Source organism: Dendrobium catenatum, unplaced genomic scaffold (assembly GCF_001605985.2).
Source record: "Dendrobium catenatum unplaced genomic scaffold, ASM160598v2 fragScaff_scaffold_1456, whole genome shotgun sequence".
Lineage (NCBI taxonomy): Eukaryota > Viridiplantae > Streptophyta > Magnoliopsida > Asparagales > Orchidaceae > Dendrobium > Dendrobium catenatum.
The window spans coordinates 178,641-191,469 of record NW_021319918.1 but is presented as its reverse complement, the minus strand read 5'-3'; the positions used below and the strand labels follow the sequence as shown (position 1 = coordinate 191,469).

Sequence of the window (12,829 nt, the reverse complement as noted above, 5' to 3'; positions counted from 1 at the left end):
ACTTACAGGTATCTCCAGTTGGACGTTTTCTGGAAAAAGCTAATACTGGCCGAAGTAGAAACTCTAGCCGAAGTAATAGTCCTGGCAGATCTCCTGCCAATTATGATTCAAGTGGGAGGAGTGCTTTAATAGAGGAGCATATTCAAGGATTTAAGGTTAATATACGGCATGAGAAGAAGTCCAAACTCTCATCAATAGTGTTAAAACTTCGAGGCATTGATGAGGTATGGTATGTATGTCTTGCTTGCAGCCTTTTTGTCCAAAATGGGTTCCATAATCTGCCATTTCTTTTTAAATTTGATTTCATGAAGCTCCTTCAAGTCAGGCATGAAAGCTCTTGCTTGAAATAATGGCCTACTAGGTGGCACCTAATTACAGTCCTAGAATGAGGTTCATGTTTGCAACATATTCCTTGCTCATGGCAAGATATTTTTTTCTTGATTATTATATTCATCTTCCCACAATACCATGTCAAAATATGACATGATTTTTTTTTTCTTTCTTTTTTGAGACGTGCTAAGATTTATTTGATAGGAAAACAATTTGCTCTTCAAATTTTCAGCTTATCTACTCTTGTATATCATATCCTAAGCATGTTAACTCAGGATTTAATAACCAATAACCCAACTTACACCTTCTTAACTTCCTTTAGTTCCAAAGTTAAGCTTTAAAGTTTAAACTCAACATATGTAGCCAGTTCTTTCACTTTTATTATTATTATTATCATTATTATTATTATTTGTGTATGGTTTCCTTTGGCTCATTAATTCACATTTGGCATTTGTTTTGCCCAAGGATAACTGTAATTGTATGTTGTATGTGAATGGGCATGGGGCATGTATCTATTATTATAACTATTTTAGTTATTTAGAATCATGTTTCAGCCTTGTAAAGTCATTTCGAAATATTTCTATGCTACACTTTAAATTTCATGACAATACTTTAGCTTTAAAACTTATTTTGTAGTTTTTCAATTAGCATTTATTATTTTCATTAGTGCTAAGATCTATAACCTTTTCTTACTATATTTTGTGATGCTTATCAGTCGCAAAATTTTACAGGTTTAAATTGACTATTAACTATGCCAGTCAAAACACAAATGTAGACTAAAAGTTACGATTTATTTCAAGCGCATGCTTGAAAAGACTTTAGTAACATTTGATGCAAATATAATTTTATCGAACAAGATGGTGATATCTTTTAGGTATTTGAGAAAAGAAAAAGATTCGATCTAAGCATATGCCAAAAATAACTAATTCAGAGAAATTGCAAGCATACCTTTGTGTTTTTATTGTATTCTGCTGTTTTGTCTGTGTTAATTTTTTTGTTTTATTTAGCAGGAAACTTGGAGGCAGCATGTTACTGGTGGAAAGCTTCGTGAGATAACTGAGGAAGCTAAAGCTTTTGCAGTAGGGAACATGGCTCTTGCTGCTCTTTTTGTTCACACTCCTGCTGGTGAGCTACAACGTCAAATCCGTTCCTGGCTTGCAGAGAATTTTGAGTTTCTTTCAGTTACGGGTAGTGATGCCCTAGGAGGAACAACAGGAGAGTTAGAGCTTCTATCTACTGCCATTATGGATGGATGGATGGCTGGTTTAGGTGCTGCACAACATCATCATACTGATGCTTTAGGGCTGCTTCTATCAGAATATTCCAAGCGTGTCTATACATCTCAATTGCAGCACCTGAAGGTGTGTGCCCTGTCAATCCTAAGAATATCTTTTCTTTTGTCTCATAGAATAGGTAATATGATCTCCTTTGCACAGAAGATGTACAACAAATAGTGTTATTATAATATAAGATTTTTCATTTTCTCTTGTTGTAATATAGCCAAGAATCTTGGTCTACTTGCATGATAGAATCATGAACATGTTCAAAAAGATGTATTGATTAGTCTTTGCATTCTGGTATCACTACATTATCATTGAATGTAATTAGAGCACATAGACCAAATTTTGTGTGATGTCTCTCAAGTAGTAACTACTGTTGTGTGCATTATTATAGAGGACAACATAGCTAGCTTTATAATTTATATGAACCATTCATGTGTCTATATATGATGCTATACATTATAGACACTCAAATATTTAGTCCAAATTGGACCAGCTTTTCATGCTAACGAGAGGGAGTTGATCTTGGCTATTAAAGTGCTAAACTGTACCAATTTTCATACCATTTTAAGTTCATCATTATGTTGGACACAGCAGAAAAACTATTTAGCTAACTTAGAAAAAATCTGAGTAGTTTTTCATAGGACAATCAAAAGTAGTTGATCCAGTTCGTAAGAGGAGATACAAATTGGTTTTCAACCCTGTTTAGGCCCATTTATTTATCCAACTTTTACATTTTTTTATTTTTTTTATTTTTTTAAATGTAATGATATAAAGATAATCTCATCCTTATTTTAAGCAATTAGGATAAGGATAATTTCATTATTTTTTTTGGGACATTTGAACCAATTAAGGCAAACTCACACACACATCACATAGTCAAAGCTCTCAATCAACAGATAAGTTGAATTGCGTTAATTGCATTCTATCATTAGGTCAAACACAAGGTGGTTTGACCAAGTATTTTCCCATTTTAGTTGGATTACATAGGAATCAACTTTAAGCCCATATATTTTTCTCTAGTCATGGACGTTCTTACTAGACATTTGCAAGAGGATGTACCCTAGTGTATGCTTTTTGTTGATGATATTCTTCTTGCTGATAAGGCTAGAGAGGGAGTTGAAGGTAAACTTGAACTATGGAGGTTAACCTTAGAGTATAAAGGTTTTCGTTTGAGTAGATCTAAAATTAAATACATTTTTTTTTTTTTAATCGAATACATTGAGTGTAATTTTAGTAGTAATAGGTTTAGTGGGAGGATTGTGATTTTGGGTGATCAAGTCATTAAAAAGAGTCTATTGTTCAAAGTATTGGTGAAATTGATGGGTATCTTATTAGTAGAGTTCAAGTTGGATGGTTAAAGTGGAGGAATGCATCGAGTCTGTTGTGCGATAGAAAAGTATCCCTCAAACTTAAGGGATAATTCTATAAGATGGAGGTGAGACCTACAATGCTTTATGGTACAGATTGTTGACCATTAAAATAAAAACATAAAATTAAGTTAAGTGTTGTAGAGATGAGGATGCTCAGGTGGATGAGTGGTTTCACTCTTAGAGACAAAATGAGAAACAAATATATATATATATATATATGTGAAGAGGTTGGAGTAGCTCTAGTGGTAGATAAGATTAGAGAGGACTATTAGATGGTTTGGCCACATAAAATGTCGGCTTTCCGATGACCTGTTTAGGAGAGTAGATGTATTAGATTTGGCTTATGTTAAGAAAGGTAGAGGCGGACCTAAAAAGACCTGGTTAGAAAATATTATAAATGATATTTTTATTATATTTAGATGATAATTTGACTCTTAATAGTCACAATGGAGAAAAAAGATTAATGTAATGGGATAAAGGTTTGATGATGTTGTTGTTGTTGTTATTGTTGTATTAGGTCCATTTTTCTCTAGAAATAGGCCTCGTTGTATGGACCTTTGAAATAAATGTGATTGAGGATTGAAATTGTTGTATTTTCTGCATTGATCCAAGCTATTTATACTATTTGCTCTAAGTTGTGTATGTGAAATTTTCTCTTCTTCTTATCCTCTCTTTCTCCTTTAGTTATTCCAAACATCATCCTACTTCTATAAGTATTAGAGTATCCTTTATACATCCATCCCCATTAATTGTTGGAGCATTTCTTCTTCATCAATATGTAATTGTAATTTTTCATCTTTTCTTCAATGGCCATATCAAGAACATGAACCCCTTGATTGTTTGGGACAGAGAGGATGTACCTTGATGATGGGTTGTTTATCTCTTGGTAAGCTTGATAAAAGTTGGGGTAGGGCCTTATACAAGTTATGTACTGTTTAATGAAGTATATTGGTTAAAGAATTTGTCAGCTATTTTTTATAATGAAATCACATTAGTTATGTCCTTTTTAATTAGGTTGTATTTTAAGTATTTATGAATATGTTTCCTTTTATAAAACGGATTTCTTTCTATTTAAAATTTGTTTATAATTGATTATTGCTTGTTAGTTGCTTTACTCGAGAATCAGCTATAGGTGAATTCATCAGAACTAATTTTGTGAGCCATGGGTAGCAATTGCTTGTGGATAATATATTTTTAATAAAACTTACATCAAAGTGATTATTAAATAATATTAGCAAGAAATATGCTGGAAGCTATCTCAATGCAATCCACTTCAATAAAATCTTGCTCTTTGACGGATGTATACCTGAAGAACTGGAAGACTTCAGACAAACTTCCAAGAAGCATGATCTTCATGTTCTAATTTCCCATATGTACTAAGTTTTTGTGGACCTTTGTTTATAAACTTTAGCATACTTGGTTTCAGAAACAAGTCTGGGGAGAATACTTGTTCCTATTACAGTTTAAATATTATATTTTGTTAGCAAATTGATGATATTACCATCTTAGTTGGACGATTTATCTTTTTTGTGCAGATCTAGCTGAGATTGGTATTTCATGTATGGGTGGACAATCTGAATAATGAGTAGATTTTATTTAAATATAAATGAAGTAAAAAATATATATGAACTTTATATGGTATGCAATGTAGTAAAAGCTAGAAATGTACAATAAATAAGAAAAACAATTATTAAATAATAGTATTTTGCCAACTATTTATTCGGTACTGTATGCTAAGTATAATTATGGCTGGGTTGCAATTACTATTTTTTTAGTTTAATAGTGGTAAGATAACCGTGCATTTGTGGTGAGGGTCAATTTTTCTGAAATTAGTTGATTTGCAATATGATTTATTTATATATGTTGATAAGGAGAGGAAGATCTATAAGTTTGAGCAAAAGAAACTGGCAAATATGAAGCTGGAAGACTTGAGAGAGTAATGCAAGTGTTTTCGGTCGTGTGTGCTTTGTACTTGTTTTCATGCATTTGAACCCAAAGAAATTGTGTTTACAGTTGGTTGAAATCTGTTGTCAAAATCAGTTTGCAAGTTGTGCTGATTCTTACTTGTATTGTGTGCAGAGACTAGCATATAGTTTTCCTGGCAATTATACTCAAAGTATATTTCATACTGAAAACTGCATGTTGGTTTTGTTTTTGCATAGGATATAGCAGGTACCTTGGCCATGGAAGAGGCTGATGACCAGGCTCATGTGAATAAGTTGCGCTCAGCTTTGGAATCTGTTGAGCACAAAAGAAGAAAGGTAGTTGAGTGTTTGTGATCAATATTATTCTCTGAAATACTTTGAATGCAACTTGATTACACTCTATGGTTGAGTTTAGAATAGCTACATTCTTGCCGACTTTTTAGATTATTATAGGTGAATTTGGCATGGTTTGTTTCGTTAGTCGAGCACCACTATGTTACATGAATTTCCCCCACAAGGGTTTGACACATGCTGCAACTTTTTCAACATGCGGGAGGGCCAAAATGCAACTCGCTCATGCGTGGATTGTTTGTGGGTGCATGTGCCATGAATGTGCAGCCATGCCAAACTCAACCACCCTAAACTCACTTGAGGGGAACCATGCATATGGTCCCGTAAATCATATTTTGGAATCTTTTACCACACAAAGGAAAAAGGTGGTTTGTTTTTCCACCATATAATGTACTCTGAAAATATTTTTAACGCGTCTTGCGTACCCATTATATTTATTTGCTCAATTACTTTATTCTTTCCTGTTTAGTAGACCAAGGGAATAATGTGTATGGCTCTATAAGTCCTTCACTTGGATAAAACGTGCAAAGAAATTATATAAATATTTGCATGAAATACACCCTTTTTATAGACGTTTCCAACCTAGTGGTTTGGATGCCAAATTGGATATGGTTTGAATGTGTCAAGTACTACTTTTAACCTTCTTTGATTCATGATTTCTACATAATGTTCTGTAAAGTTTTCATCTATTTTGGCAATTTTTCTACTAATCAAGTGTTTGTTCATCTATTTTGGCAAAAAGTTTTCATCTATTTTGGCAAACACTCATCTGAGCTGTCATCAAATAATGTGCATTTGAAGAAGCGCCATGGAAGAGAGAAACTTAGCTTGAAACTGAATCATGCATCAATCTCCATTCAAATCTTTGATCAGCATGACGTGACAAAAATCATACGTGATAGCCATTTTCTTAATACATCATCTTTTTGTTTATGCTTTAACTGCTAAGTATCCCTTAAATGTCAATTTGCAGATTTTGGTTTTAATGGCTATCTGCAAAAGGTTTGCACACAAACTTAGTATCGTTTATCATTAAGTTTTACTGTTTTAGTGAGCCTGCACACATGAATGTTTACACGCATATATTGCAATGGGACTTGCTGAGAAAAAAGTTTTGGATTGTCCATCTATGAAGACACGTACACACATATTATCATCTTAATCATCGTGGACTTCCGGCTAATAGGTTGGAGTGTGGGACTACAAGCATCTGAAGATTGGATAGGATAATGTTCTTGTATCTATTGCTGAAAATTTTGTTACTGCACAGAAATTTGGTAAGGGTTAGTGTGCCATCTTAAGGAAAATTTTCATCTGGAAAATTATTTTTATTCATGAATCAGGTATATACTTGTTACGCTTAGCCTTTTAATGCTGTAGGAGATATCAGACCATATTTTGCTGAGCATTTGTTTGATCTGGCTGTAAATGGAATCTGGCATGAGCAAAATACTGATTTCCATTAATCTTGTACCTCAGCGTCTGGTTAACAATGGCTTTTTCATCTATGAGTGTTCTCTTTTTTGGTCTACGTGCAAATATCTAATTGAGTGGTGTGGTGTGGTGCCATCAAATTTAGAAAAGGGCTTGTTTCTATCACTCTTGAATTTAAGAAACTTAGTATGATTAATGTTTTTATCAGATTTTACAACAAATGAGGAATGACACAGCGTTAATATCAAAAGAAGAAGGTGGTTCGCCTATCCGTAATCCTTCTACTGCAGCTGAAGATGCACGCCTTGCATCTCTTATAGCCCTAGATGGAATTCTAAAACAAGTCAAGGTATATTAACTTTTCATAGTTAGTTCTTTCTTGATGCCTTGGAATATGTTAAAAGAAACAGATGATAGTTTATATTGCAGGAGATAATGAAACAAGTCTCGGCCAGTTTAACCAAGAACAAGAAGGAGGCGCTTATAGCATCTTTGGATGATCTTTCAGAGCGCATGCCATCACTTCTTGACATCGATCACCCATGTGCAAAGAAACAAATTTCTGATGCTCGAAGACAAATAGAGGTAATTGATTCTCTTATAAAAAACAATTTCACTATTTGCAGATTTATTTATTTAATTAAATCGTTTGCCGTATTGATTTCCTTTTAATGCTCGAGTTACTCTGCTTAAAAGAATGCAGGTTCCAGTATCCTTATGCTGGTTCCCAGTGAACCTTTTTTTAGTTATTTCTACTTTTGTTGCATATCTGATAACGATTTTCTATAGTCTGAATTGTCAGCCTAACTTGGTAACTTATTTTTCCACGTTTCTTTTTTATTTTGTGCACTAATATATATTGTTAAAGTTGCAGTTTCTGATTTGGTCCTACCTGTTTGGTTTAATATCCAATTTGCTTTATCTTTTTTGATTCGTGGAAGTAAATATATAAGTTTGCTAATTTTTTCAAAAAACAATTTTGGTAAACATCTTCTTTGGCTTTTTATTTTGGTAATGATCTAGATTCATTCAGTGAGATTAGTATTACAACCTCCTTATGGACTAAAGACCACAAGGAGATTTTCTCAGTTGTTTTATGGTGGTGTTTGTGATTTACACAAAATAAGATAGAATTTCATTCAAGGGTGAATGCAATATCTTTTAAGCAAATAGGTTTTATTAAAAATCAATGACAAAGGAATTATACAAAATCTTATATGATAAAGCAAAAAATAAAATACACCATAAAGAAAGACATTCATATTCTTCCTTTTTCCTAAAAAATTACATGAAGAGGTGCCAATCTATATTTCCCTTATTAAGGGAACAAAATTTCCAATTCCCATCTCGACTCCTGCTACAGAGAGACTGGATAGTCTAGTTGTAGCAACATCAACTAGAAGTCTATGAAAGGTAGAATCAAGTGAGTATAATGTTGATTGATTGTAAAAATAAAAATGCAACTGACCTGTGGGGTGCCGGTAGGTTCGCCGAGGGATTAGTTACGCCGTCATGCGCCTGCTAGGGGTGGCAGCGGGTAGATATCCCGTTCCAAAAAAAATAAAAAAAATTCAGCTGACAGAAAACAAGCAATATAGGGTTTTTAAGTGGCTCTTTAGATGGATCAAAGAAACGTGATCGCTTCATCGTGAACAATGATTTCTTTTTCTCTCTGTATTGAATTAGATTTAGCCTTATTCCTGATAAATTTTCATGAATTATATAGCTCTGCAAATGATTAAATTTCTGTAGTAATTAAAGGATTTGCTTAGAGCTAGCGTTTTCCCTAAATGCTCAAGTTGAAATGTTGCAGTAATTTTTTTTTTCTTCACGATTTTCTGCAGTCCATACCAGAAGACTTGCACCCCCGTGATGAATCAAGATCACTTCAACCATTTATTGATTCCATCTCCACCGCAGATACAGAAGTAACCCAATGGAATGTATTGCAGTTCAATACTGGTTCAACATCACCATTCATCATAAAATGTGGATCCAACTCCAATTCCGAACTGGTCATCAAAGCCAATTCCCGAATTCAAGAACCCAAAGAGGGTGAGATCATTAGAGTCCTACCAAGGCCTTCCATTCTTTCTAATATGAGCTATGAGGAGATCAAACAAACTCTTGATCAGCTTCCAGAGGCAGTGAGCTTGCTGGCCCTTGCGAGGACGGCCGACGGAACTCGAGCAAGATACTCCAGATTGTTCAGGACTTTAGCCATGAAAGTACCTTCCCTGAGAGATTTAGTAGCAGAGTTAGAGAAGGGTGGGTCGCTTAAGGACGTCAAGTCCTGAAAGATTGAAAGGTTGGGTTTGAGATTATTGCAGTATATCAGCTTGTAGTAGTTAAAAACTGGACGCTGGAAAGTTGAAATTAGTATTTGGTCAGATTGTTGTAATATTTAAGTTCATTTTATAATGCACAAAAAAGTAATTTTGTGCGTACATAAAATATTCTAAATTTAGGGTTTGTAAATATGCTGAATATTTATTGAATATTTATTAAGTATTTGTTGAGTATTTATTGTATATTTAATACTCAATGAATATGTAGTAAATACATAATAAATATATAATAAATACTCGGCAAATATATTGAATAATAGGACAAATTTTGGAGGAGCAGATTAAGTGAGCAAATCCCAAAAGAAGATAGACCAGACCACCAACCTCAGACCCTTCAACCATAGGATGATAGTAACAAAATTAATTACAAAAAAATCAAAATTTTCAAAAGATTTTTCATTTTACAAAATTGACCAAGTAAAAGAAGATATTATAACAACTACCCTCATCAAATTTCAGAAATTAAATAAATAAATAAAAGAAGTAAGATTATGTATGACAACCACAAATTAGAGGTAAACCGTAATTTCATTAAAGAAGTCTGGTTTAATTGATAGAGAGAATAAATGGCTTTAAGCATATAAGTGGCTTTGTTCCACAAATGCGTCTACCATGACACATTCAACTGAATTTAGAGAAGTGTGTCTAGCCTAGGGGTGTGAACGAGTCAAGTCAAGTCGAGTATTTGCCTTATCAAGCCTGGCTCGTTTAATCCTTATTGAGCTCGAGATCGAGCTCGATTAGTGGGCTCGAGATCGACTCGTTTAGGAAATATCAAGTTCGAGCTCGACTCGAAAGCTCAAGCTCGTTTGAAAAGCTCTAGCTCGAGATCGAGCTCATTTGAGAAGCACCAATGCATGTGATGTGTATTATTATATATATAAATAATATTATAAATATAATATATATAATTATATTGAGTAGCTTGATAAGCTTTCGAGTCGAGTCGGGTTGAGCTTGAACTCAAGCTCATTTATCATACGAGCTCGATTGTAGGCTCGAGCTCGATAAGCTCGGCTCGTGAGCTTGTTAACGAGTCGAGTTCGAGCCGGCTCGGCTCACTTACAACCCGAGCCCATTAAAGAGTTTAAAAAGATTAATATTCAATGTTCATGGGAAGCCCAGTTCATCCTTTCTGGGCCCAACCCATTAAAGCAAAGCAAAGTTATAATTGTTCAATATAATGATTATGTTCCTAGTTTTCCAAATTTTACACTACCACACTCCCATGGGAACTTCGGCTTTATTTGGGATAATTTTTTTAAATTATTATTTGACTTTTTAGATCGTAATCATCATTGTTTTCAATAATTTTGTGTTAGAAAGCTACTCTCTACAGCAGCTTTCAAAAAAAAAAACTTTCACAACAACTTTACAACCAGCTTTATAAAAAGTTACAATTGTCTCAAATGGACCATTCAACTTCATATCATCATTAGTTGTATCTTAATTATTTGAGATCAGCAAAATGAATCCTCCTCTTTTTAGTCTTGATAAGAGCAATAAGAGGTGCTAATTATATTTTACCTATCTTTTTGCACATTTTTTTTCATCTTTGGTTTGCCTATTTATCTCCTTAAATCTTCTAACTTAATTTTTTTTATGTTTAATCTTATGTAAAATTTATAAAAATGTGGCCTTCCATTCCTACTAACTTATAAAATTCATTAAATTTGTTTATATGAAATTCCCTTCATAATTATAGCTCTATGATTTCTGTCTTCCATTCTATCTTTCAATTTGCTGTAGACATCAAATAATTTGTGCTTAGAATGTGCCGAATAACGACCGAACAGCATGAATTATACGTAATTCAATCAGTCCTTTTTTCTTGGCAAAGATAGATTCCATGCATCGACTTTCTAACTGCTTTTCCAAGCACTAGTTTTTGTTGATTAGACGTTTATTAATTTGCCTATCAAAAGTTTAAAAAATAATTAAGTGTAGGTAACTAAAAATTAGATTAAAATATCCCAACCTAATTCCTCTCATGATGGTTGTAGTTTGAATGTAAGTCGTTCTGCTCAAAAAGTCCTATTTCATGGTGTTGTCAAACGTTCTAGATGGAAGTCGAAAAAGAAGTAATTGGTGTTGTTGGTCTATGTGTTTTGCTATTAGGGCCTTCTCTCCGTTTTTTGTGTTCTGTTGGCTACTGTCTTTTTCGATGGTGAATTCTAATTTTTTAGTCTGGTCAATGATGAAGCGACCTTCTGCCCATCCATTGGATGGCATTGGCTTGATGGCAACCATGATGGTCCTTTTTCTTCTTCTGATTGGTAGCATTTATTTAGGATGTGGGATGATGTTTGGTCTGTGCTTGTAATTGCCTCCAATAGATGGTCCTTGTCCGGCTATTGATCGGTTGTATGAAAGATCATGACATTTCCTGAGACCGGTTGTTGTTTATCTTGATTTACTTATTATAGCTTTGTATTTTTAGGTTTTTCTCTATTGGGCTGGGTTGTAATCACCTTTTTATTGAATGTAATTTGGGCTTGTTCTAAAAAAATAATAAATAAATAAATAAATATATGAATATGTTCTACTACAATGTGAAAATGCATGTTATGTTAAAATAGTTTTTTAAAGTGAACATTTTTTCTAAAAAAGAGTAAAAAAAATAGTGGTTAAAAAGAAATTATGGTTGCGACTTGAAAAATAAAACGGTAAGAGAGCTGTCCCAAACGAAGCCTAAATATCTCAAAATAAGAAGTTTATATATCTTTATTTTTTATTTTGTTATGACTTTATTAAATATTTTCTTTAATTTATATTTAATGCCGAATGTCTTTGCTATAACATGAAAGGAGAATCCTGAGTTCAAAAATAAATATTGTTTGAATATGGTTTAATAGATGCATATTAAATGCAATTCTTAGAGAAAAAATAAATAACAATCAAACATTGAATATGATAAAGTTTGTTATTTTTTAACCTATGGTTCTCCTATTACATCATTCCTAAACATGTATTTGCCCAACATACAATTCCATGCAAGTTAAGGCAATTGGGTGAACTTTTTTATGGATCAAGGCACCTCAAGAGTCACTTATCTTCACTTGGAGCACACTCGCTGCAACCTGGGTGAAACTCACATAAGCCAAAAGAGTCAGCCAGTCACCCCAACCTGGGCCACACAAGAGATCAGACTTGCCGATGACTTTATCGACTCGACTGGTAGTCTCTCCAACCACTTCTATAAAATAATTGTCCATGTATATTTATTGAAATTATAATCATTATGTCATCATATCCATAACAGTCATATCATATATCTTTTAGTTATATTTTAGAAGACTTGGGTGTACCTTTTTTATTGCTCGAAAAATCTCATAAGTATAGAATCAATAGGCTATTTCAAGAACTAGAGTAATTCAAATATTGTGAGCCAAATACAAAACCTCACAACATCTATCTCTACGTGAAATTATTCTGTGCAAACGTCGAACGTCGTCTGAAGACCAATCAAAATGCAACACGTCACCCCCTGCTCTGTACCCGACTCGGTATTACTCGGTACCCGGCTCAGTACGACTGACGTGGTGCATTCTGATTGATTTACAAATGATGAACAACGTTCGACATCTGCACGTAATAATCTTTCCTATCTCTACAGTTTTACCAGTTAAGTTCAGACCATCTTCTCGAGGTGATCACTTTATTAAATTCTACCACCCTCATGATTAAACGACAAGGTTCCCTTTTACTATCTATTTCACTCCTTAATTGGCTCCTTGCTTTCCTCTCAAGTTTGTTTATTATCATTGTGGATTAGATCTCATTTCCTG

General features: G+C 33.6%; 1 protein-coding gene across 1 annotated transcript in view; it reads left to right on the top strand.

The window, feature by feature from the left end:
- LOC110096028 (kinesin-like protein KIN-14L) overlaps positions 1-9,171 on the top strand; it is a 77,209-nt gene extending 68,038 nt beyond the window's left edge. Inside the window, exons 19-24 of the mRNA XM_028700141.1 lie at positions 9-224; positions 1,341-1,691; positions 5,146-5,244; positions 6,902-7,042; positions 7,123-7,278; positions 8,538-9,171. Coding sequence (XP_028555974.1) covers positions 9-224; positions 1,341-1,691; positions 5,146-5,244; positions 6,902-7,042; positions 7,123-7,278; positions 8,538-8,990 — 1,416 coding nt within the window. The 3' untranslated portion in view covers positions 8,991-9,171. The remainder of the gene's footprint in view (positions 1-8; positions 225-1,340; positions 1,692-5,145; positions 5,245-6,901; positions 7,043-7,122; positions 7,279-8,537) is intronic.
- Positions 9,172-12,829: the final 3,658 nt, after the last annotated feature.